The 23,900-nt window shown below is 35.8% G+C and overlaps 1 protein-coding gene across 1 annotated transcript; it reads right to left on the minus strand.

The window, feature by feature from the left end:
- Positions 1 to 920: 920 nt before the first annotated feature.
- Positions 921 to 1,820, minus strand: Rtl4 (retrotransposon Gag like 4). Its single transcript, XM_026396769.1, has one exon. It carries the CDS (start codon positions 1,818 to 1,820, stop codon positions 921 to 923), a length of 900 nt encoding a protein of 299 aa, XP_026252554.1.
- Positions 1,821 to 23,900: the final 22,080 nt, after the last annotated feature.

Here is a 23,900-nt window from a genome sequence, read left to right on the forward strand (position 1 = left end):
TCATTATCCTAAATCATTTTTGCTTATTGGTAAGATATTCTGGAACCTCAATCTAGGATCATTAGGGAAGAGGGAGAATCCTGGGATTGTTAGGGCATGGCTAATAGAATGTACCTGCCAGAAGGGTTAGCCCATAGAAGAGACCAATAATTCCAAGCAATATTCAAATGGCCATAAATTTGTCAGTAGGAAACAGGTTCAGTTTTTGGGGCAAATAGGGGACTTTGGATGGAAACTAATTACATAAGGTGACAAAGCTGTGGTTCCAGGAAGGTTCAGTTTTTGGGGCAAATAGGGGACTTTGGATGGAAACTAATTACATAAGGTGACAAAGCTGTGGTTCCAGGAAGTTTGGTTTGTGTTGAAGCTACACCCCAATCTATATGTGGAGCAGGATCCGCTTTCTAGGAGGAGAATATTGGCAAGTTATGGTGATACAACTAAGATTTTAGGCAGAGGACCTAAACCAACAGGAAACTAGGATATAGATCAATGAGGGCCAGGGTAAAAGGCTTGGACTCAGTCATAAGCACACAAGAAATGGACTAGGCCAATAAACTCAACCTAGATCTCATCCATTGGTGGAGATGAGATTCCCAACACTTCCAGTGTTTTTTTTATTGGCTCAGGATGGGCAGTGTTTTACCTGCAGACTTACAGTACTCTTGGAGGAATTGATCCAAACTATAGAAGTGCCTATGAATTGTTTTCCTCATTGTTAGATAAGGTTTGGTGAGGAGTTACTTCCAAATGAACATGATCTGGTTGATTACATTTCCAGAAGCAAAAGAGTTCATGGCTATATGTAAAGTGGCTTTGCAGTTCTCCATCTGTAGTATAGAGTTAGTGCAGGATATAAATCAGTAAGGCTGTGGGCGAGAAGGATATAAGTTGGTCATTTTGACCCTCCTGGGCTTTTCTTACTGGTGATCTGGATTGTTTGTACTTGCTGGGGCTCGAGAGCGTTTGGCAAGGCAATCTCTTGTGAAGTGATCAGCCTGGTTGCAGTAGAGGCACAAATGAGTTTCTTGTTGGCGGGCTCTTTTGGCTGGGGTGAGAGGTAACTGGCCTCCCCGAAGTTGTGAAGGCTCTTCCCTAGATGGTAGGCCTGTGGTACTGGAGAGAGATTGATGGTAGGTGAGGGAAGCCAACGTTGGGAGCTGAGTCTCTGACTGTAGGAGCTCTGGCCTGTCATTATGTTTCTTATCCAACTGAATGCACTGAATGATCAGGTCAGGGAGGTTGCCCATCATATCTGCAACGCTCTCTTTATCCTGGATGGGGTCAGCTAGTCCCTCTTGGAACTGATCACTCGGATTTGTTTCACTACAAGTCACATTTTGAGAAGGGTTGTCTCCTTTGTCAACCTTAGTATTCATCAAAGGGTTCATTTCTTGTTTCATGGGTTCATCAAATGACTGCTGGAAGTCACGAACAAAGCTCTCATGTTGCTTTAATATAGTACTCTGATCAGATCCGGATGTGACCCCACAACTTTCCATTTGTTGGGATAGGTAGTCAAAAACGAGCTTGTTCTGGGTACCATTAACAGAATTGGGAATCTTGAAAGCTGTTAAGTATGTAGTTACCTGAGCAAGAAACCCTGAGACACTGGCAGGATCACCATGAAATTGGGTGAGATTCTCAAGTGAGTAGGGTACAGACATCATTGGAGTAGTCAGAGGAGGCATGAGTTGGCCTCTCAGAGCAGGGTTCTCCTCAGTCAGATGCTGCATTTGTGGTTGCAGAATCAGATTCTCCCCCTGAAGAAAGGAAGGTTCTACCTGCAACGTAGGTGGTGATTCTGTGCACTTCTCCATTATATCTCCTGGAATCAGGTGACACCGAGTATAATCTCAAGTACCAGTACTGGAGATCAATGGACATGCAATGGATTTGCTCTTTGATCCAAGAGGCAGTATCAGGAACAAGTATCCCAAGATGTTAACTATGAAAAGTCACTAGGGGAGGCTGAGTTGGAAAGATGCCAAAAATTATCTGTTACTCAATGCTGTCTCTTCTTCACGGGGAATGCCAATTTCTGCATTAAGAAGAAATATATTACCTTAGAACACATATACAATTTGGAATTAAGAAGATATATACAACAGTCATGGCAGTTTTTCTCTTCCCTCCCTTTCCTTGGGATAGAGGGGCAATTTGCCCTCACACTAAGCCTTGGTTCTAATGTGTCTTATTTTTTTCACCAGAGAGTCAAAGAATTTTACAATCCAAAGTGATCTTAGAGATCATCCAGGCCAAATTTATAATTTCACAGATGAGAAAACAGACTCAGAGAAGCAAACATGTTTGCTCAAGGTCACCCAGTTAGTTAATATCAGACCTGGCATGCTCATCAGGGCTGCTGTCCAAAACACTGCTTCCTCCAGGACCACAAATGTGCTCATTTGCATATGCTGCTTGAGCGTGATGATAGTTCATGTTGCTGGCTACTCAAAATGTGATCTGGGAACAAGCAGTCTCAGCATTACCAGAAAGGTTATTAGAAGTACAGAATCTCAGGTCTCATCCAAAACCTACTGAATCAGGTTTTACACTTTAACAAGAGTTCCAAGGTGATTAGAATGTACACTGAAGTCTAAGAAGAACTGCTATAGACAGCACTTAGTCTGAATTGGAATAATCACTTGTTGGACTTCACCTATTTTCTTCTGGTTATTTTGATCCTGTCTGAAATCACATTTTGTTGCTATGGAAATGATTAAGACATCATAGGCAAAAATGAATAGGTAAGATTGAGAAACTAGCAAACAAGAACTAAATATTCATAAAAGTATAAAAATCAAAATTTTCAGCATTCCTTGATAACAAGAATAAAATATCCAATAAAAGTTAAAAACAGTCCCCAAATATGTGATATATCAGTTGTGTACTTCAGTTCCTCTCTTTGCTCTTTTTGTAGCATACTATTTAAATGTGTTTAAATTACCTAGTGGGTTAAAAAAATGTGTATCATTGAATTTTTCAAAATTTGAGACTTGTTTCTCTAGGTTTTATTTGATGCCTTCTTCTCTCTAGATCAATGGAAAAAAATAATTGAAGACTGAAATAGTGTAAGATTGGAGGCTCTGGCCTCCAGAAACTCTGGCCCAAAAACTAGTGTTAATCAATTGATGTTTTTGAAGAACTCATTTGGTTCTCAGTTTCCTTTTTATCTAATGAAGATAACTACCTTTTCTGTACCAGAGTTGCTACATCAATGTGATAATAGATAGGATCTCTGGGTTACAAAAAATGAGAAGTTTGCTTCTAAAATTATTCTAATTCAGGTTGTGAGGATTTGCCCTTATCACATATTGCCAAAATAGGGACACATACTGTCCTACCCTTCTTTTTTTTCTTTGCGTATCTCACCATTTTAGTCTCCTGATCTACTTTTCAGACATCTTCGACTTCCCACGTTCCCATCCATGAGTTCATTCCTGCCATTCCAGCTAGGTATTAACCAATGATCAGATAGTAAGATATTAGTTAATAAGGGTTAATGATTGACTTTTCTCAGGGCATTCACTTTTTATTCAATCTCTAATGTATGTAAAATCAACTCAGTCTCCAAGTCTATCAAGTCTGATTTATTAGGTCTGGGTAGATCCTAGGAATCTGTCCTTTAACAAGCTAGTTACGTGATTTCTGAGGGAGAGGATCCCTGTGAAAAACACTGTGTTTCAAGGATTAAAGACATTAGTAGTGACTCAGAGAATAGGGATGAGACAGGGGCATATTTGGAGATAAGATATTGGTCCTCAAGCAACATATAATGTGTGGTATCCTATTCTCCTTCTGCATGAAGCCCATAAAGAGCCACAATGTCCTTCACAATTGCTTAATTCTCCCAGCCAATAGAATGCAAGAGTTAAGCATCCAGATTTTAAAGTTGAATGGCTATGGGTCCAAATCCTGGCCTGACTAAAAGCTGTGTGACTCTGTGTAAGCTATTTAACCTCTCTGAGAACTAGTTTCTAAACTTTAAAATGAAAGTGCTCATAATATCTACCTCCTAGTGTTTGTGATGATTAAAGGAAATGAAAAGAAATTAGCACAGCGTCATGCAGATGGCAAGTACTCCATAAATGTTAAGTTATCATTATTCTAGGCCCATCATCTGTTATCTGTGTTTCAGAATTCAATTTTTTTTTCAGATTTTAGGTAACACACAGTATTACTGTTTATTATATAACACTTCCTGCAGTGTCTGGGGAAACATCCCATAATCAAGCTATTAACATTCCTGCAGGAAAAAAAAATCTGAATATTCATACTAAAAGGGATAAAGACTAAATTCATGTCAATTCAGGTCAAGTTTTGCTTCCAAATGAGATTTGGCACCAAATTAATGAAAAAATAACCTCCAGTTTACAGAGCTTTTGGATATCAGAATTGGGATAAGAGATTGTAAACCTCTAATAAATTATCCTTTTGATTGGAAGGGTGTGACTGTAACTTTTCCTTCCCATCCATGCTTTCTTCCCTTTCCTTGTACCTTCCAAAGTTCCAGAATTTTGTGGAGGTCTCTTGTTTCTTTACAGAATTATGTATTCAAGGTGACATGGCATTTAATTTTCCTAATTATGTAGCACTGGTGAAACACTTGGTAAGATTATAAGCATTAGCTGAAATGCAAATCATACAATAGCACTATTGTCAACTGCAATTGTTTAATTCCTCAAAATTTTATTCTGCCTTATCATTTTGGAAATTTATCTCCTTTTAGAGGTCAGTGACCTTTCACAACTGGATTGTCTCCAGAGGATGTTAGAACAAAGTCTGTCACGTCTAGAGGATCTAGTCTTGAAGAGAAAAAGGAGAGAAATAGCTGGAACCTCAAATGCACAGGTGTAACGACTGGATTGGAGAGCTTGGATCAGATCCAACACAAAACTACATATATTTAAGCTTTTACTTAATAAGTATGTATGTGTCTCAACTACAAAACAGCAGCAACAACAAATGAGTTTAGTCAACTATTGCATGCCTTTTTGGTGTTATGCATTCAGTTTGGCTCAAAGCCATGGTTAATAGCTTCCCTGGACACAAAACTACTTCATTTTGGAGTTCCTGGAAACCATGTTTGCAGAATGGCTTTCTATAATTTGGAATGTACCTGAAAGGGTCATGTGCTTTTAAAGGCTTGGTCCAATAGAATATGGTGTTATTGCAAGGTGGTGGAAAATTTTAAGAGGTGGGGGCTAGTAAGAAGTCTTAGGTCATTGGGGATGAGCCCTCGAGGGGGATACTGGGACTTTTTTTCTTTTTGTGTCCTGGCTTCCATGAGGTAAGCAAGTTGCTCCAGATGGTGCTTTCTACCATGATATACTGCTTTGTCAGAGGCCTAAAAGCACTGGGGCCAACCATGAACTGAAATTTCCAAAATTATGAGCCAGAATAAACCTTTCATCTTTTAAGTTTATTATCTCAACAAAATGTATTTTTGTTATAGTATCCGAAAGCTAAAACAGACTTGCAATACCCTATTATTTATAAGAAAGCTTTATGACCTTACATTGTTTTAATTTCAAGTTATTTCTCATAACCTATTGGAGGAGGAGCTTTGACCTGGGATCATATAACCATCTAGAGCAGCTATACTTCTCACACTTGAGCTTCAGATATTCTAAGGAATGCTGTGGCCACAGCACCTAAATTGAGACACAAATAACTTTCTAAGAATTAAATAAGATGAAGGCATCATAAAGATGATCTAATTCTTTCAAACCCATAGATTCTATAACTTACCTGAGTACATAGTTAAAAAATCAGTAAGGAACGGGCTATTAGTCATGTAAAATCTGTAATCTGACACTTAGATCCATAGTCAAACTGAAACTTACTCACTGTGTACCTCCCTCACTGTCCCTATGCCTGAAGGAGACTCACTGGCTAAGATACAGCAGGCTTTGTTTACTAATTTGAAGTCTTAGTCTGGTTTCCCTGTCCATTCCCAATGCTCCCATCATTTCAAACAGAACATGCTGTTTCAAGTAAACAATTAAGGGAAGAGTGGAAAAATTCTGATCTGCAGATCCCAAATAGTCATAAAATGAGCCTTTAAAATTTGAAATGAAAGGTCTTCTCCTGCATTCATGCTCCCTGCTGTCTCTTTCATCTTTAATTCATTAAGTGCAATTCACTTAGTGCTGAACACCACTTGCAGCTGATAAGCTGACAGAGCCCAGCCCACTTAGATTCAACTTTTTCTTTGCATTGCCAGGTCCCTGTGGTGTTCAGACAACTTGCAGCCCTGCTCAAGGTGGAGAAAGCTTAATATAGGAAACTTAGTGTATATCATGTTTTGATTACAAGGAGTCTCATAACAGTCTTAGATTAGAAAGAAGTCTTAACTTTACATATGAAGAATTTGAGGCTTAGGAAATGGAAAATGATTCAAGTTATGTTTAAGACTATACATGATAAGGTCTAATCCTAAGACTTTCCCAGTTAGGCTTTTTCTTTTTTTCTAAGTATTGACTAGGAGTGAATGAGCCATATAGGGATTATGTACTCTATAATGTCATTCAATAATTGGTGCTCTAATGTTATTCCACAATTGGTAACATCTCATACATATACAGAACATTTTATTTCTGTCCTCTGGGTATTTTCCAACTGTTTCATTTATCTTTTCAATAAATTGTGAAGTAGATAAGGCATGTATTCAATATTCCCTCTAATTGATAAATAAAAAGTTGTCTAGTATGAAATATGATATGTCAAGAGCTTTGTAATGTTGTGAACAACCAATAAAAAAGTTGTCTAAGGTTACACAATTATTATTTTTTAAAGAATTTAACTTTTATTTTTTATTTATTTGCTTTTATGTGGTGTTGAAGATTGAGCTGGTGCCTCACCCATACTAGGAAAGTGCTCTATCACTGAGCTACAACCCCAACCTGGTCATGCAATTATTTAGTGTTACATTTTATATTAGAATCCCCAACACTTGCATCACTGCATTCTGCACCCTAATATCACTACACTCTGGAAGTAGTTTGAAATGGATAAATTTTTTAGGGAATTTAAGGGAAGAAATAATCTCTATATTTCTGTTTAATTCATGCATATGGATTATGAAAATGTGCTAGGCTGCACTGGAGCAACCACCTTTAAGACAGGAGAATTACCTTTCATATGTTGTGCCCCATGAATAATTGGGCCACAAGTTTAGGCAATAGGAGATATTCTGGGACAGGTGAAAAGATAAAAGTAAAAATCGGTAGGATTCTCTAGAAGTTCAAGCAGCAGCAGCAGCAGCAGCAGGGATCCTAATTCTATACACTTATTACTAGAAGGCTTCCTTTTCATTTGCTGACATTCCTTAACCTTTGGACATTGAGACACACACAGGGTGGCAGAATTGGGGGATTTACCAATTTCTGGCTGTATAATCTCTTTCAATTTCATTTTATTTTATTTGAATAAAGTGACCAACAATCTCTACCACAGAAAGTTGTTCATTTCATGTAAACTTTAGTGAATGCCTATTTTGTGCCAGGCACTGTGTTGGACTCTAGAAAACAGTAATGAGCCCTCAAAAAGCATGGATATTCTAAAATTACTGATTTAATGTATACAAACTATATCAGTACCTGGCTCATAATGCCCATTTAATATGTGATAGCTGTTCTGCTAATAGTCTGATGTGCTATTTATGAGCCTAGGCTCTGGAGTTAGACTTGGGTTTCAGTTCTAGTTTAGAATAATAACTCCACATATTAGCTATGAGAATTGGGTACTTTATCTTGGTCTCTCTTTAGATTTCAGACGTCTAAATTTCCTCATGTATAAACTAAATAATAATTGTCATATCTTTTCTATAAGCTAGAATGATTTTTAAAAAAAATCTAGAAGGCTTCAAGTCTTCTCCCCTCTAAGGTTTAAAAACTTGGAATTGAAACAGGTGTAGGTGGATAAAAACTAAAAAGCCCTTTCAAAGAAGGTTTCTCTCAAGTTGCTTGAACTCTATCTTGAGCGAAAAGGAAGGTAAATAAAACAGCTATTGTTATAAGGCCCAGTAGCTGATGAAATTGAAAGTACAGATATTGCCTTCTAAGCACTATATCATTAATAGTATGGAAGATAGAAGGAAGCAAATTTGGAATTCCTACAAGACTGAGTTTTCAAAGTTCAGAACTTCCCAAGAATACATCGTAAAACATTTTTTTAAACAAAAAGGAGGGCTTGGGTTGTGGCTCAGTGGTAGAGTACTCGCCTAGCACATGCGAGGCCCTGGGTTTGATCCTCAGCACCACATAAGAATAAATAAAAAATAAAGCTATTGTGTCAAATTACAACTAAAAAATAAATATTAAAAAAAACAAAAAGGATTGAGAGGAAAATATTTATTTGTGGTAGGGACTAGTAAAGATCTCTTTCACATCCAGAGAACCCTCATGGGGATAAAGAGGTAGTCAAATTCTATGAACAACAAACATCAATAGAAAGGAAGATACAATGAAGCAGATTCAGAATTCCCACCAGATATACCTTTTTAAAGTTCAGAATCTCTTAATAATATATTTAACTTCTTCTTCATTAAGAAAGAAGCTATCACTGGAGATAGGATGAACACTTCATGGGAATGTTTTGAAGTACATTCATGCATCAGGTAAAGGTTAGATGAATGTCCTCAAATGTTTCTATAACAGTGTGAAACAGACAATATTAAAATTTTGTGACTTCAGATGTTTCCTTTCTGTATCCTGCCCTCTCATTTCTGGCTGACCTCCACTCCCTAATGTTCTAGGTCCACAAATGGCTGGAAATTCATCCCCATTAGAACACATTGAATGTGTCTCCATCCCAGAGTGTCTGAGTTGTAGTACATTCCTCCAATATAAATCTCTACTGGTAGAATTGCAGGCAAAGCATCAGTGAGTAATATATTTTGATTAGAATTTCCTGCCTGTCACCATTCACATTAGACATAGCACCTAGATGATTATCTACCTACTGGCTAATAATGTAGCCTTGAGGGAAGTCAAAGAAAGAGAAATAAAAGCTTCCAAATATGGGTTGCAAAGCAGGGCAACAGATGAGAACTAACAAACTCCTTCTCAGCTTGGTTTTCACATCCACATAGACCTGACTATCAAAAATTGTCCATCTGCCAACCTTTTTTTCTATCTAACACTCTCCAGCCCTGATATGGTACTGTATGTTTTTAGAATACTGCTTACATCAACTGACAGCTTTTTTTTATATACCAATCAGGAGTGATGTATCTTTTATTCATCTTCACACTTTAAGTTTCTGTCAGACTGTCAAGTCTTCCTATCTTCTGTAAGGATATGTCACTGTAGAGGAAACAGAAATGTTGTGACCTGCCACCAGGCCTCTGGGACTCAGTCTGCAGGGAGGTCCTTCAGAGTTTTTCCAGAGTAACTTGACCCTAAGAACACCATCATCTTTGTAAAAAACAATCCAAGAAAGAAACAGGATGAAATTGCATCAAGGAAATGTTATTTTAGATCTGGAGATGAACTTATGCTATACAAATGAACAAACCATGGAATCAGTATCCATAGGGTTGGTGAAAGCACTAGTGATCAAATGGATTTAGGTTGATATACAGTGGAGGCAGTGAACTGGGTTAAGTGTTCTCAAATGCATTTGTCACTGGTAGTGCAGCTGTAAGGATTTTCTAGGTGTATTGACAAATTTAATAAAAAGCACAGAAGTATCTAGCATAAGGATAGTATAATCTCAAAGCACAAAGTCTTTTTGTTTTGGTTATTCCAGGGAGATAACTAAGACCTCAAGAAGGGAAATAATGACTCTGAATTATTCTAGAAAAAAGGAGTGAGGCAGTTAACTTTTTGTTACATCCAACTCTAAACCCCAGAAATTTCACATTTTCAACAGTGGTAAAGATATCATTTTGAGCTACCCTTTCAGGCTTGGTCTTCACTTCACAGAATAAAAGAATACTGAAAATCAGTCATTACCCTGATCATGTTCATACAGAAAACTGTGTTCAATTTCCTCCATAAACCCTGCCTTTGATGAGTGGCATATGTGTGTGGTCAATCTGCTGAAATGGCTCAAGAACCAGTGTGAGGTCTGGAGATATAGTTTAATGATGGAACACATGCTTAGTATACACATGCCCCTCATTTCAAACCCTAACATCAATTAATCAATTAATTAAAGGGTTGGGTGTCCAGGGTGTAACTCAGGGGGAGAGTATGTGATTGACACTGGGTTCAATTTCTACCACGTACGTACACACATACACACACACACACACACACACACACACACAGTCAGTATGAGCAATATGAGGCCATGGGAGTATGAAGAATTATAGAATGCTGATAGGTTTATTTCCCCCCTTTCTGAGCTTCATATGGACATTGATTTCCCAAGAGTTCATCATTTTAAAGCTTACTACCTTCCACAATTTTCCAAGTGCTATAGTTTGGATGTGGTTTGTCTCTGAAAGGTACATATGTTGGAAGCTTGGCTCTCAGTATGGCCATGTTGAGGTGGTAGGACCTTTAAGAAGTAGGGCTTAAAGTAAGGTAATTAGGTTGTTGGGGCAGCTGCCCTTGGAAAGGATTAAATAGTTCTTACGGGATCTATATAGTTCCCTTGAGACTGGATTGTTATAAAAGAGCAGGACTGGTCCCTCCTCATGCTCTGGCTTTTTATCTTGCCATGTGATCTCTCCTTATCTCATATACTCTTACCATGATTCCATATTCCATAAAGTGATGTAGCCAAGAGGGTTCTCACCAGAAGCCAAACAGATAGGACCCCCTCATCTTGGATTTTCAGCCTGTAAAACTGTGAACTAAGTAAACCTCTCTTCTTTATAAAGTGTCCAGCCTCAGGTATTTTGTTATAACAAGAGAAACTGGACTAATAGAGTAGGTGATTGAACTTTGCTGGGTTTAGGACTTATAATTTACTATTTCTTTCATAGACCTTACCACTTAGTGAAGGGTGACATGAAACATAAGGTTCAATTCAGTTTAATTGAATGGCTCCTCTGGATCACTCAGAAGAATGGTTAGGTAGGAACTTTTGCTCATAGCTCTGGTTACATTATATGACACTCAGATAATCATAACTTAAAATAAGTCTATTGACACACTGGAGAATCTTTAGAATCCAGGGTCATGACTTAAAATCAACTTATATTCAAAAAGATGAGTAGGAATTTTACAAAGACAAAAGTCATATTTTAAAACATGATAAAACATATCTTATTGCTGAAGAGATATAGTGTTTTGTACCAGCTCATTAAATAGGGCCTGAGCCTACCCCAACAACAATGCTATAAAATATCAAACAACTAGTAGATATGAATACTGAAGAAAGGCATATAAAATCTACCACTATCAACAGGATTTATTTATAGAGTATTTATTTGGGACCTAATACTGCACTTCTTTACATGTATAATTTCATGTAATCATGAAAACAACCTAAAAAGTCATTCATATCCTCATTTTACAGAAGGAGAAATTGATTCTGAAAGGTTTGTTGTTTTGTTCAAGACCCCACAGTGGGTAAGCAGCAAAACTGAGACTCAAATCCAAATCCATCTGACTCAGAGGCCCCAAGTTTATGATAAATTGTTAGAATGCTGGGTAGAGATGATCTGGTAATAAATTATGCTGGAAAAGAAAGAAGCACTAACTCCTTAATTGGGTGATCTTTTTGAGTTCCTAACTTGATCTCTGCTCTGGTTTGGATATGGTTTGTTACTCAAAAGTCTATGTGGTAGAAGCTTGGTCCTCAATCTGGCAGTGTTGAAGTAGTGGAAACTTGTGGGGCCTAATGGAAGGTATCCCTCAGGAATGGATTAATGCTGATCTCATGAGGTAGGCTCTGAGTGTCAGAGGAATAAGTTAGTTCTCATGAAAGCAGTTTGTTATAAAGTGAGGCCACATCATGTGCTTGGTCTCTTTGGCATGTGCCTATTTCTCTTTTTGATTTTCTGTCATATTTTAACATAGCCAAAGACGTTTTCAGGAGGACACTGGCACTATGCTGTTTGGACTTTCCAGCCACCAGAAACATGAGCCAAGTAAACCTCTTTACTTTATAAGTTACACAGACTCACAACTCTTATTATAGCAACACAAAATCAATTAAGACTTTCTCTCTGCATCTCTCCATCCATTGTCTGTCATCCCATTATTCCTTGGGTTTTTTACTCCAGAACAAACTTAGGGAAAATTAGGTTGACTGAGATAGGAAAATAGGTGTAAGCTAATGGCCAACAAGATATAAAGTATGTGTGTTTGGATATAGTAAATTTAGAGTCTTTTCTGTGGAATTTGTTATTCCTCTCGATAAAATACTATTAATTGTGTAGGACACAGTTTTTTATTTATAGATGGCAAGTCTAAAGGATAGAGTATTTATCATAGAATGTCCTAAATACTAGCCTAATATTTATAATTTAATAGGCTACCTTATATCTGTCACTGACAGTCTGGGTGATTACTGTCTGCCTGAGTGTACTCAGTAGAATTAATGGCTTACTTTGGGTTGAACAGTCCATAGAGATAGAGTGAATCTTATAAAGAACAATATGCCTTGGGTTATATTTCCCATATCTGGGATTCTGGAGAAGCAAGTGAAAATTTACTCAGGAAATCCCATGATTAAAAAAAAAACTTTATCTTCTCATAATTGGAGTAAAAGCCATTTATCAGGAGCTGCCAAGAACTTTTATAATTATTTCAGGTTTACTATTGATTTGTATAAATATACTCGTAGTACTTGTAGAATAGAACAACAAATCATATTTACTTTCAGAAGTACTGTTCTGTGTTCATGAGGAGACTGGTAACTTCAAGAGATCCATTGATTTCACTAAAACGAGGATTTAGTCCGGAATTCCCATGTCTATAGTTGAGAAGCTGAGGGGCTGCCACTTTAAATCATTGAGAAAAATGTTTTGTTTTTTTAACACAAAGAGGAAGTTGAAGGTTTATAAAAATATTTATGCCTTTTGTTCTTTTCAAATTTACATCTCTGTGAACAACAGAACTGACAAGTTTATTTTGGCCCATGGTTTCAGAGGTTTAGTCAATGGCCGGAGAACTCCATAGCTCTAAGAGTGTGGTGGAAGAAAGCAGCTGGGAACATGGCACCAGGAAGCAGAGAGAGAGAGTTCTGCTCAACAAGGACAAAATACAAATCTAAAAGTCATGCTCTGAATGACTTACTACCTCTAACCATACCTTACCTGCCTACAGTAACCACCCAGTTAATCCATATCAGTGAACAAATCCATTGACTATGCTACAGCTCTCATAATCTCATCATTTCACCTCTGAATATTCTTGCATTATTTCACATGAGCTTTTAGGATAAAACTCATATCTAAGCCATACTACCTGTTTATTCTACTTATTCTTCATATTTCTCATTAAACATTCCTCTTTGATAAAGAGGAAATTGAACAAAATTCATTAAGAAGAAACCTCTGGTATGATATTTATAATAAAATAACATGCAAAAGAATAAAAAGTTTGAATATGACCATTTGATAAATACCTTCTTTAAAGGGACAAAGGAGAGAAACCAAGTATGTGTGTTTATACTTAATAAACTAAAGAATTATATTCTTAGGAAAAAACAGAAATTTTAAGTCCTTGTTTATGCTTTGTCAATAGTTCTCAAGATAATATCACTTGACTCATTTTGGATTTTTTCTAGCTTCCTCCTCACCGGATTTTTCTTCAGCCTCCTTTCTGTAACCTGAACTTTGTACTTCCCTCCCACTTCCACCTCTTCTATGAATCTGAGCTCAAATTTAAGGGAAGCCAATTACTGGAGATGCATCACAGTGACAAGGGGGCTTGATAATGATCTGTTTATTTCCTTCACCAAATATATTTTCCCACAATGGTAAAAAAATATTTTCTAACATATTGATGCTATTGCATAAAACTCTCAAAGAAATTAGAATAGTTATTGAACAAAAATTGTACTATAAATTGTAAACAATTACACAGAGGCTCCAAAAACATATAACTTTCTCCTTGTAAAAATAACTGAATGAATACACAGGTAAAGTTCAATCTGAGCATGTTCTAGAGAAGAATTCAAATGTATGCAAATTATTGTGCATATAGAAAGAGACTATATAGTGTTGGTGGTGAAGTGGTGAACTAATAACAATAATCTTCACTAAGGGACTCACTAAACTGGTGCTGGAGAGATTCATGTTAATGCTAGTGTCCAGAAGGCAATAATAATTGTGTTTCTAAAATTCCAAGCTTTGCTTAATGATTTATGTCGTACATATCAGGAGCTTAGAAGTAGCTATGAAATCTTAACAGCAGATAAAATTTGGAACAAACTGAAAAGCCAAAATCTCTTCTTAAAATATAGCAGAAAAGTGAGCTCACAGGGCAAATACCCCTCAATTTAGAGAAAATTATACTTCATCAGAACAGAAACTCGTGTGCAGAAACTTTCATAGGAGTGTTGGATTGGAAAAACCCAAATCACAATTGACAAATTAGTGGAAGAAGACCCTCATTGTTATACAAAATTACATATAAGAGGTTGTGAGGGGAATGGGAAAAAAATAAGGAGAGAAATGAATTACAGTAGATGGGGTAGAGAGAGAAGATGGGAGGGGAGGGGAGGGGGGATAGTAGAGGATAGGAAAGGTAGCAGAATACAACAGTTACTATTATGGCATTATGTAAAAATGTGGATGTGTAACCGATGTGATTCTGCAACCTTTGTAATGTTTTGAATAACCAATAAAAAAATTAGTGGAGGTTCACTGTGGAAAACAGAGATTAAAAACTCCAGGGGCAATTAGTTACAGGAGGGCCTCTACACTTTCATGAATTTTACTTCCAGAAGTTCTACCAGGTCATCAATGTGAATAATGGAGAAATATTTCATTGAGCTTCTTCTGTCATGGGAAGGGGAAAAGAAACCATTTTGAAACAAACTAGAACATACTGTTCTTAACAAGGCCAGCCTTCAGGAGAAACTGTTTAACCAGAGTCTATCCTGCTAGGGTTATATCAGAACTTAACCCTCTTTGTTGAAGGAACAGCCCCCTTAGTTTTCCATGTTGGGGAAGATAAATATTCAACTCTACCCATAACCTTCCATATAGGGGAAGGGAAATGAACAAATATGACTCCTTTCTGCCATCTCTACCACTTAAACGGAGAACAAAAAACTGAGAAACAGTGTTCAAGTTTACAGTTCATGGACACATGCTTACCAAAACCCTAACCTTAATCATAGAACTATGGAATGCTTCCTCTGCCTCCACATATTACCACTATATTAAGTTTACCTAACCTCAGTTCCTTTTATCTAATATATCTTGTTGCCTTTTGACAAAAAGTTATAAGACATATTAATAGGCCCAAAATACAATTTGATGCAGCCAAACAAGCGATCAGAACCAGAGTCAGATATGGATAGGGTGTTGAAATTATCAGAACAAAATTAAAAAAAAACTATAATTAATATTCTAAGGGCTTTAATGGAAAAAATAGACAACATTCAAGAACACATGGATCATGTAAGCAGAGAGATGGAAATTCTAAAAAGGAATAAAACAAATTCCACATATCAAAAACACTGTAACATACAGAAAGACAAATACCACATATTCTTACCTTTATGTGGAGGCTAAAAACGTTGATCTCATAAAAGTACAGGGTAGAGGGGCTGGGGATATAGTTCAGTTGGTAGAGTGCCTGTCAAGCATTCACAAGGTCCTGCGTTAAATCCCCAGCACCACCAAAAAAAAAATGAAATAAAATAAAGTAGAGGGTAGAATAATGGTTATTAGAAACCGGGAAGGGTTGAGGAGAGAAAGGATGGTTAACATGGTGCAGTTGGATGGGAAGAATGATCTCTAGTGTCTGATAACACAATAGGGTAAGTATAGTTGACCACAATTAATTGTATATTTCAAAAATAACTAGTAGAGAGGATTTTATATGCTCCAACATAAAAAAAATGATAAAATTTTTGAGGTGGTAGATATGCCAATTAGCTTGATCAGATCTTTATACAATGTAAACATGTATTAAAATATCACACATACAAATATGTACAATTATTATGTGTCAAGAAAAAATTAAAACACTGCATCACAAAAAAGAATGGCTTTGATGGACTGATTAATGGACTAGAGAGGCAAGAATCTCTGAGCCTGATACTGTGACAATGAATACTTCCCAAATCCAAAAGCAAACATTTTTAAAACCCCAGAATAAAATATGCAAAAATTGTAATTTAACCATAAAATATATAATGTCTTAAAAGGAAAGCAGAAAAGAGAATGGAGCAGAAGTAATATTTGAAGACATAATGATTGAGAATTTCCTGAAATTAATGTCAGACACCAAATCACAGATCAAGAAATCTCAGAGAAGATCAATCAGACCCCCCAAAGCCCTAAACCTTAAAAAAAAGAAGTAAGAGGTAAAAAAAATTCACATTATTTATACAGGAGCAAAGTTAAGAATTACAAAGTTAAGATTCTCAAAATGATGCTAGCAGGAGAGAGTGGGATGAAATATTTAAAGTGTTGAGACAAAATCCCCAACAACTTAGAATCTCAGTCCCTTGAAAATGATTTTTTTAAAAAAATTAAGCAGAAATCCTTTCTCAAAGAAAAATTGAGTGTATGCATTGTCAATACACTTTCCTTGCAAAACCTGCTTGAAATTTGTTTAGACAGAAAGAAAATGACATTGGCCATAAACTCATATTTACATAAAGGAAGAGTGTCAAAGAAAGAATAAGTGAAGGTAAAAAAAAAAAAAACCTGTATTTTTGCTTAATTGACCTAGCAGAAAATAGTTTGTTCAAATAATAATAGCAACAATGTATTTGATCATGTATGCTTATGTATATATATTTGCTTATGCATACCTATATATAAGTGAAATTAATAACAACAATCATACAAGGAATGGAGGGAAGAATTAGAAATATTTTGTTATTTTAAATTACTTACACTATCCATAAAGAGCTGTAACATTATTTGAAATTGGACTTAGATTAGGTGTAAATATACACTGCAAACTCTAGAGCAACCACTAAAACGTTAATAATCTAAATGTATTTAATATGTTAAGACTGAAAAGAAAAAGAACATATAAAGTATTCAGTTAAAACCACAAAAGTCAGAAAAAGTGTGGAAGACAAATGGGGAATAAAAAAAGCATAACAAATAGAAAACAGTAATAAAGTTGATATTAATCCCTACTTTATCAATAATCACCTTAAATATCAATTGTCTAAGCCTTACATGGTGGTGCATGCTGGTAATCCAAGTGGCTCTGGAGGCTGAAGCATGAGGATAGCAAGTTCAAAGCCAGCCTCAGCAATTTAGCAAGGCCCAAATCAACTTAGTGAGACCCAGTCTCAAAATTAAAAATTAAAAAGGGATGATGATGCAGCTCAGTGGTTGACCCCCTTGGGTTCAATCCCTGGTACAAATAAAAAAAAATCAATTGTCTAAATATACAATTAAAGACAGATTATTGAGTGCAAGAAAAAATAGGCCCAACTAACTATATTTTGTCCACTAAAAGTCCACATTTAAAATCAGGACATATTTAAATATAAAGTAAGGAGATGAAGAGAGATATATCATGCTAAAACTAATTTAAAAATGGGGATTAGCTGCATTGATTTCAGACAGATTTTACTTCATAGCAAGAAAAATTAGCAGAGATAAACAGGGGCATTACATAAAAATAAAGAGGGCAATATTATAAGAAGACTTGATATTCCTTGTGTGTACCTCTCCAACAATTGAGTGTTAAAATTCCTGAGACAAAATAGCTAAATCCACTATTATAGTTGAGGTTAATGCTTCTCTATCATAAATGGACAGATACAGCAGGGAGAAACCAGTAAGCACATAGTTGAACACAACAAAATCATAAGTCAGACAGATATAATTGGCATCTCTAGATAGATAACATTATGGGCGATAAAGTACACCTTAACATATTTAAAATAATCAAAATTATGCAATGTTTATCCTCAAACCAAAAGAAAATTACATAAAAATGAATAACAGGAAGTAACCATAAAATCCCAAATACTGGAGGTTAAAAACACACTTCTAAATAACACATAGGCCAAAAAATAAATCTCAAGAGAAATTTAAAATGATTTTGAACTAAATGAAAATGAAAATACACCTTATCAAAATCTGTGAAATGCAGCAAAAGCAGTGCTTCATGGGAAATTTACCATATTGAATGCACATATTAGAAAAAAAAAAGAAAAATCTAACAACATTAATCTGAACTTCAAACTTCAAAAATCTGAAAAAGAGAAAATTTAATTCAAAATAAACAGAAGAAAAGAAATAAAATTGAAACAAAAATCAATGAAAGTGAAAATAGGAAATAGACAAAAATTCATTAAATTAAACAAAAAAATTATTATTTGAAAAGATAAATATCTCATTAAAGAAGATATAAAATATTAAATAAGCATATAAAATGAGTTCGATATTATATTTTACTAGGGAATTCCAACAATTAAAACAATAGGATCCAGGTATATACCCATTAAAATGGCTAAAATCCAAAACACTAATGATACCAAATGCTGACCAGGATGGGGAGCAACAAGAATTCTCATTCATTGTTGTTGGGAATGCATAATGGTAGAGCTACTTTGGAAGATAATTTCACAGATTCCTATAACACTAAATACCCTCTTACTACATGATCCAGATGATGCCTTCCTTGGTTGCTGCCTAAAGGAGTTGAAAACTTAGGTCTATATAAAAACCTGCACAAGGATGGATATTTATAGCAACTTTATTCATAATTGCTTAAACTTAAGAAGCAACCAAGATATCCTTTACTAGATAACTGGATTAATAGACTATGCATATCAAATAATGTAATATTATTCAGCACTCAACAGAAGCTATTAAGCCATGAAAAGATGTGAAATAAACTTAAATTCACATTACTAAGTGAAAGAAGTCAATATGAAAAAGCAACATATTGTATGATTGCAACTATATTACATTCTGGAAAAGCAAAATTAAGCAGACAGTAAAAATACCAGTGATTGCCAGGGGATGGGGCATGGAGAGGGATGAATAAGTAGAGCACACAGAATTTTTATGGCAGTGAAATTATTCTGTGTACTTTCTACAATAATGAATACATGCCGTTTTTATGCATTTGTCAAAACCAAAAAAAAATCTCAACATCAAGAGTGAACCTCAATGCAAACTATGGACTTTGGGTGATAACGATGTTTCAATATAGGTCTGTTGACCATAATAAAGGTACCACTCTCATGGGGTAGGCCGAGGGTAGGGTGATTGCATGCAAATGTGGAGGTTGGGACACAGGAAATATATAGGAACTCTCTCAATTTTGCTACAAAACTAAAACTGCTCTAAAAATAGTGTATTGATAATCATCAGGTAAATGCAAATCAAAACTACAATGAGATATCATCTCATCCCAATTAGTGGTGCATAAATTTTTTTCAAAAAGAAAAAGATTGTGTTAGTCAGCTTTTTTGTCACTGGAACAAAATACCTGAGAAAAACAACTTAAATTTTGGTTTACAATTTTGGAGTTTTTAATCCATGGTAGCCTGGCTCTATTCATTCTGGTCTTTGGTGTGGCAATGTGTCAAGGTGGAGAGGAGTGGCAGAGAAAAGCTGCTTACCTTTTGGGCACCTGGAAAGCAGAGAGAAGGAAGGAGGGAGGAAGGGGTTGGGGACAAGATATACCCTTTCAGGAAATGTTCCCAGTGACCTACTGCCTTTAAGTAAGCTCCCACTTCCTACAGCTTCCAACTATTTCCCAGTAGTCCATTTAATCATGAGCCCATCAATTGATTAATTTATTGATAAGATCAGAGCCTTCATGATCCAATTAACTTCCCAAAAGCTCTACCTCTGAATATCATTTCATTGGGGACTAAGACTTCAACACATGAGCCTTTGAGGGACAATTAATAGCCAAAGTAACAAACACTTATGAAGAGCCAGAGGAAAGGAAGAACTCTTGTATACTGTTGAAGAAAATGTAAATTAGTATAGCCATTATGGAAAACAGTGCATATTTTGAGAGGTTTCTTCAAAACATTTTTTTAAAAAACTAAAATGTTAGCTAGATATGTAGCCAAGCATGAACAAATCCCCATGTGTGATCCCTAATACTGCAAAAATAAAATACAACTACCACAGGACCAGCTCTCTTCTTTTGAGTATAAAGCCAATCAAATGAAATTAACACATCAAAAAGATACTTACACTGCCATATTTACAGAACTATTCACAATAGCCAAGAAAGGGAATCAATTGATGTTTCCACTGGGTGGAAAAATTGATAAAGCCATTAAAAAGAAGGAAATCCTGTCATCTTAACAAAATGGATGGAACTGGAGGGCTTTGTGTTAAGTAAAATAAGATGAGCATGGAAAGACAAATACTGCATGTTGTCATGCATGGAAGATAAAAAAGCTGATCTCATAGAAGACAGTAAACTAGTGATTGCCAGAAGTTAGGAATAGTAGGGAGCAGCTGGGATAGAGGGAGGTTGGTTAATGGGTACAAAAATACAGTTAGATTAGAAGGAATAATTCTAGTGTTTTATAGTGCAGTAGGATGATTCTAGTTTACAAAAAAAATTGTTATATATTTATAAAGAATTAGAAGAGAGAAGTTTGAAGTCTCCCAACACCAATAAATAATGAATATTTAAGGAAATAGAAGAGGAAATTACCCTGATCTGATCATTAATCATTGTGTACATGCATGGAATTATCACATTGTACCCCATGTATAACAGTTTTTATGTATTAATAAAATTTTAAAAATTCAGTCCTACAGAAATAAATAAATGAAGCGTATGATTTTAAAAAAATCAGTAAAACTTTGTAAAAAATCCCCATCTTTATTTAATTTTTGTTTCCTCTCTGCTCCATAATTTAGGAGAAAAGAAAAACAAAGCATTTGAAAGCCTCTTTCCTGGGTGAACATGATAACATTAATGCTTTTAACCTGGATCTCACATTGGGCTGTTTTATTAAATTGCTACGCAGCCTGCTTCAGATTGGTTGCAACCTTAGCAGAACTGTGCACACAGAAGATCCATGTCCTGGGCACTGATCCAAAAAGGTCATTAACTGTAACCCCAGATGTATCAGTTGCCAAAAGATTTATTTTCAACCTCCTCACACAATGATAATCAACCTTTATATTTTCAATGAGTGTTTGCAACGCCTGTGAACTTTTCTGTAACTCAAAGTCTAAAAAATAAATCAGATTGTGTGTAGCTAGACCAAAGAGAATGTCTAAATGGAAGTAATTCTGTCAAAGCCAAAGCTCCCCAAGGATATTAACAGACAGTACATATTTGCTACCTTGTAAATTGTGTATTTATTAAAGATTTTTCATCAACACCTTCCATGTTATGTCCTCGGGTTGTTATAACCTTACTTGAGCTAATTTATGTTCTTTCCTTTATAGTAAATAAATCTAAAGTATCAAGTCCGAACTGGAAAGAACTCTCCTTTTGGATTAGTGTGGCTGATTCTTATTAATCCATGAGGGATTTTCAAAATTATTCCAGACATTGGGTGCATGAACTAAAGATTTGTTTCAGCAATTTGGGCTGAGCTTTCAGATTCGAAAAATAAATGTGGTAGAGATGGAAAATGTGGGAAAGTCTAAATCAAGTTAAGGCCAAGTTCTAGGTTTAAGGATAATAGATAAAGGGGATATTAGATAAGTATAGCCCCCAAACCTGTGGAGAAATTCAGTAAATAACTGTATTGATTTAAATTAAATAGGAATCTGAAGTGGGGGAAGATAAGTTATATTCTGTATTTTTGAAATTTTGTTTTAATTTATTCATTGGAAGACCTTTAGACCTTTTTTTGGCAAGGGGAATTCCCAAGGATTGAACTCAGGGGCACTCAACACTGGGCCACAACCCCAACCCTCTTTTGTATTTTATTTAGAGACAGGGTCTCCCTGAGTTGCTTAGCTCCTTGATTTTGCTGATGCTGACTTTGACCTCACAATCCTCCTGTCTCAGCCTCCCACACTACTGGAATTACAGGTGTGCACCACCGTGCCTGGCCTGCAAGACAATTTTAAAAAAGCATATTAAGAAAGTCCTTGAGAAATCTGTTTGCAGCCCTAGGAAACCAAAAGTTAGACAATTTGAAAATCACTGGGTTAGATAACCACGGCACTTTGGGGAAGCTGTGTTAGCTAGTAGACTCTAATATAATCTCTACTTCCTTTTCTATGAAAGACTGACCACTAGTTTGAGCTCATAGCTAAGGACTTGGACATCTCAGTAAGTTGCTTTGCTCTCATACTCCTGTGACCCACAGCCATTGACCATGTATTCAACATCATATTTCTAAGGTTTTTAAGGGCTTGGATGAACAAGTCAGTGGGGCAAGACCAATCTTGATCTGTGAGGCCCTCTTAAAAGTACTTATGCTTACTAAATTTATGTTGTTAGTGAGAAAAATTATATTGCTGGTGGCTCAGGGATGACCAGAGCAGCAATAAAAGGCAGGCCCAGGGAAGGAAGGCTTCATTGTTGAGTAGCATTGAACTCCTACAGACACACTCATTACTAGAGTTTGCTCATTTTCTCTCACCTTGTAAATAATCTCTGTATCCTGGATCATAAATAGCAAGTAGTTTTCATTTTGCACTACCAATATGATTTATTGGTGGTAGCTATCTCTAATGATGTATTAATAGTGAGCAATTTAAATAAACTATAGATCAATAGCAGAAGGATCAGTAGAGTAGAGGAAAGAGAACAGGAAAGGGATGAGGGGAGAAAAAGAGGAAGTACTAGGAACTGAATCAGAACATATTATAGTCCATGCTTTTATAGTTTTGTCAAAATGAATTCTAATGTTATAACTAAAAAGAACCAATAAAATGCTTAAAAGTATGATTCTGAGGTTGATTTCAGGTAAAAATAATTCTATGGTCAATTTGCAATATTTGCCATGGTCACAGGAATGGGGAGGGTCAGCAGCTATGCCAAGCATTTAAACCCCTTGAATGTGAATGGAGCTCCTGCAAAATATTCAGACAGTAAGGCAGCTTTACATGAAAAGAGCCAAATGAGTTAGTCTATATTGAAAATTCAATCAGTGCAAAATTTACAGAGAAGTTTATGGCTGACATCTTAAAATGGTGTCTTGTAGGTGAAGTGCTCATTGCAACAAACCTACAATTCTCTACTCTATAAATCCCATACTGACCAAATTTACATTTTTAGTTATCTTGATTTGTGGTTTTGGCCTGGTTTTTCTTGATTCTTATTTTAGGGGATTTTTGTTTTTCTTAAAACTTTTCCTCTTTAGCTCCATACAAAGACCCATTCTAAGGAGGGCATGATGGTGCATACCTGTAATCCCAGAGGCTCAGGAGGCTGAGGCAGGAGGATTGAAAGTTCAAAACCAGCCTCAGCAACTTAGAGAGAGATACTGTCTCTAAATAAAATATAAAAAAGGCTTGAGATGTGGCTCAGTGGTTGAGCGCCCCCGAGTTCAATCCCTGGTATCAAAAAAACTTTTTTCTCTCTCTGCTTATCATACTCATTTTAAAAAAAATGATCATGGAGTTGTTACTTTGGATCCAATATGCCATTTAAACTTTAGGTAGTTTTTGTTAGTCAAAACACCATTTATTATTCTGTTTTGAGTTACTATTGGTTTTTTCTTCTCAAATAGATTTCTAGAATTAAGGCTATAAAGTGTGCTCTCAAATAGCTCTGTCTAGTTACAACTGTGGTAGAACTTCCTAGCAGGTTCACTGATTGTTTTTGTTTGTTTGTTTTTTTGTTTTTTTTTTTTTTTTTGTGGAGAGTTGTCTTCCATCAATTACTAACTAC

The sequence above is a fragment of the Urocitellus parryii genome, chromosome X, assembly GCF_045843805.1.
Source record: "Urocitellus parryii isolate mUroPar1 chromosome X, mUroPar1.hap1, whole genome shotgun sequence".
Taxonomy (NCBI): domain Eukaryota; kingdom Metazoa; phylum Chordata; class Mammalia; order Rodentia; family Sciuridae; genus Urocitellus; species Urocitellus parryii.

Bases quoted from the DNA above. Each gene is read 5' to 3' on its own strand.
- Rtl4 (XM_026396769.1), bottom strand. From the start codon at position 1,820: ATGGAGAAGTGCACAGAATCACCACCTACGTTGCAGGTAGAACCTTCC.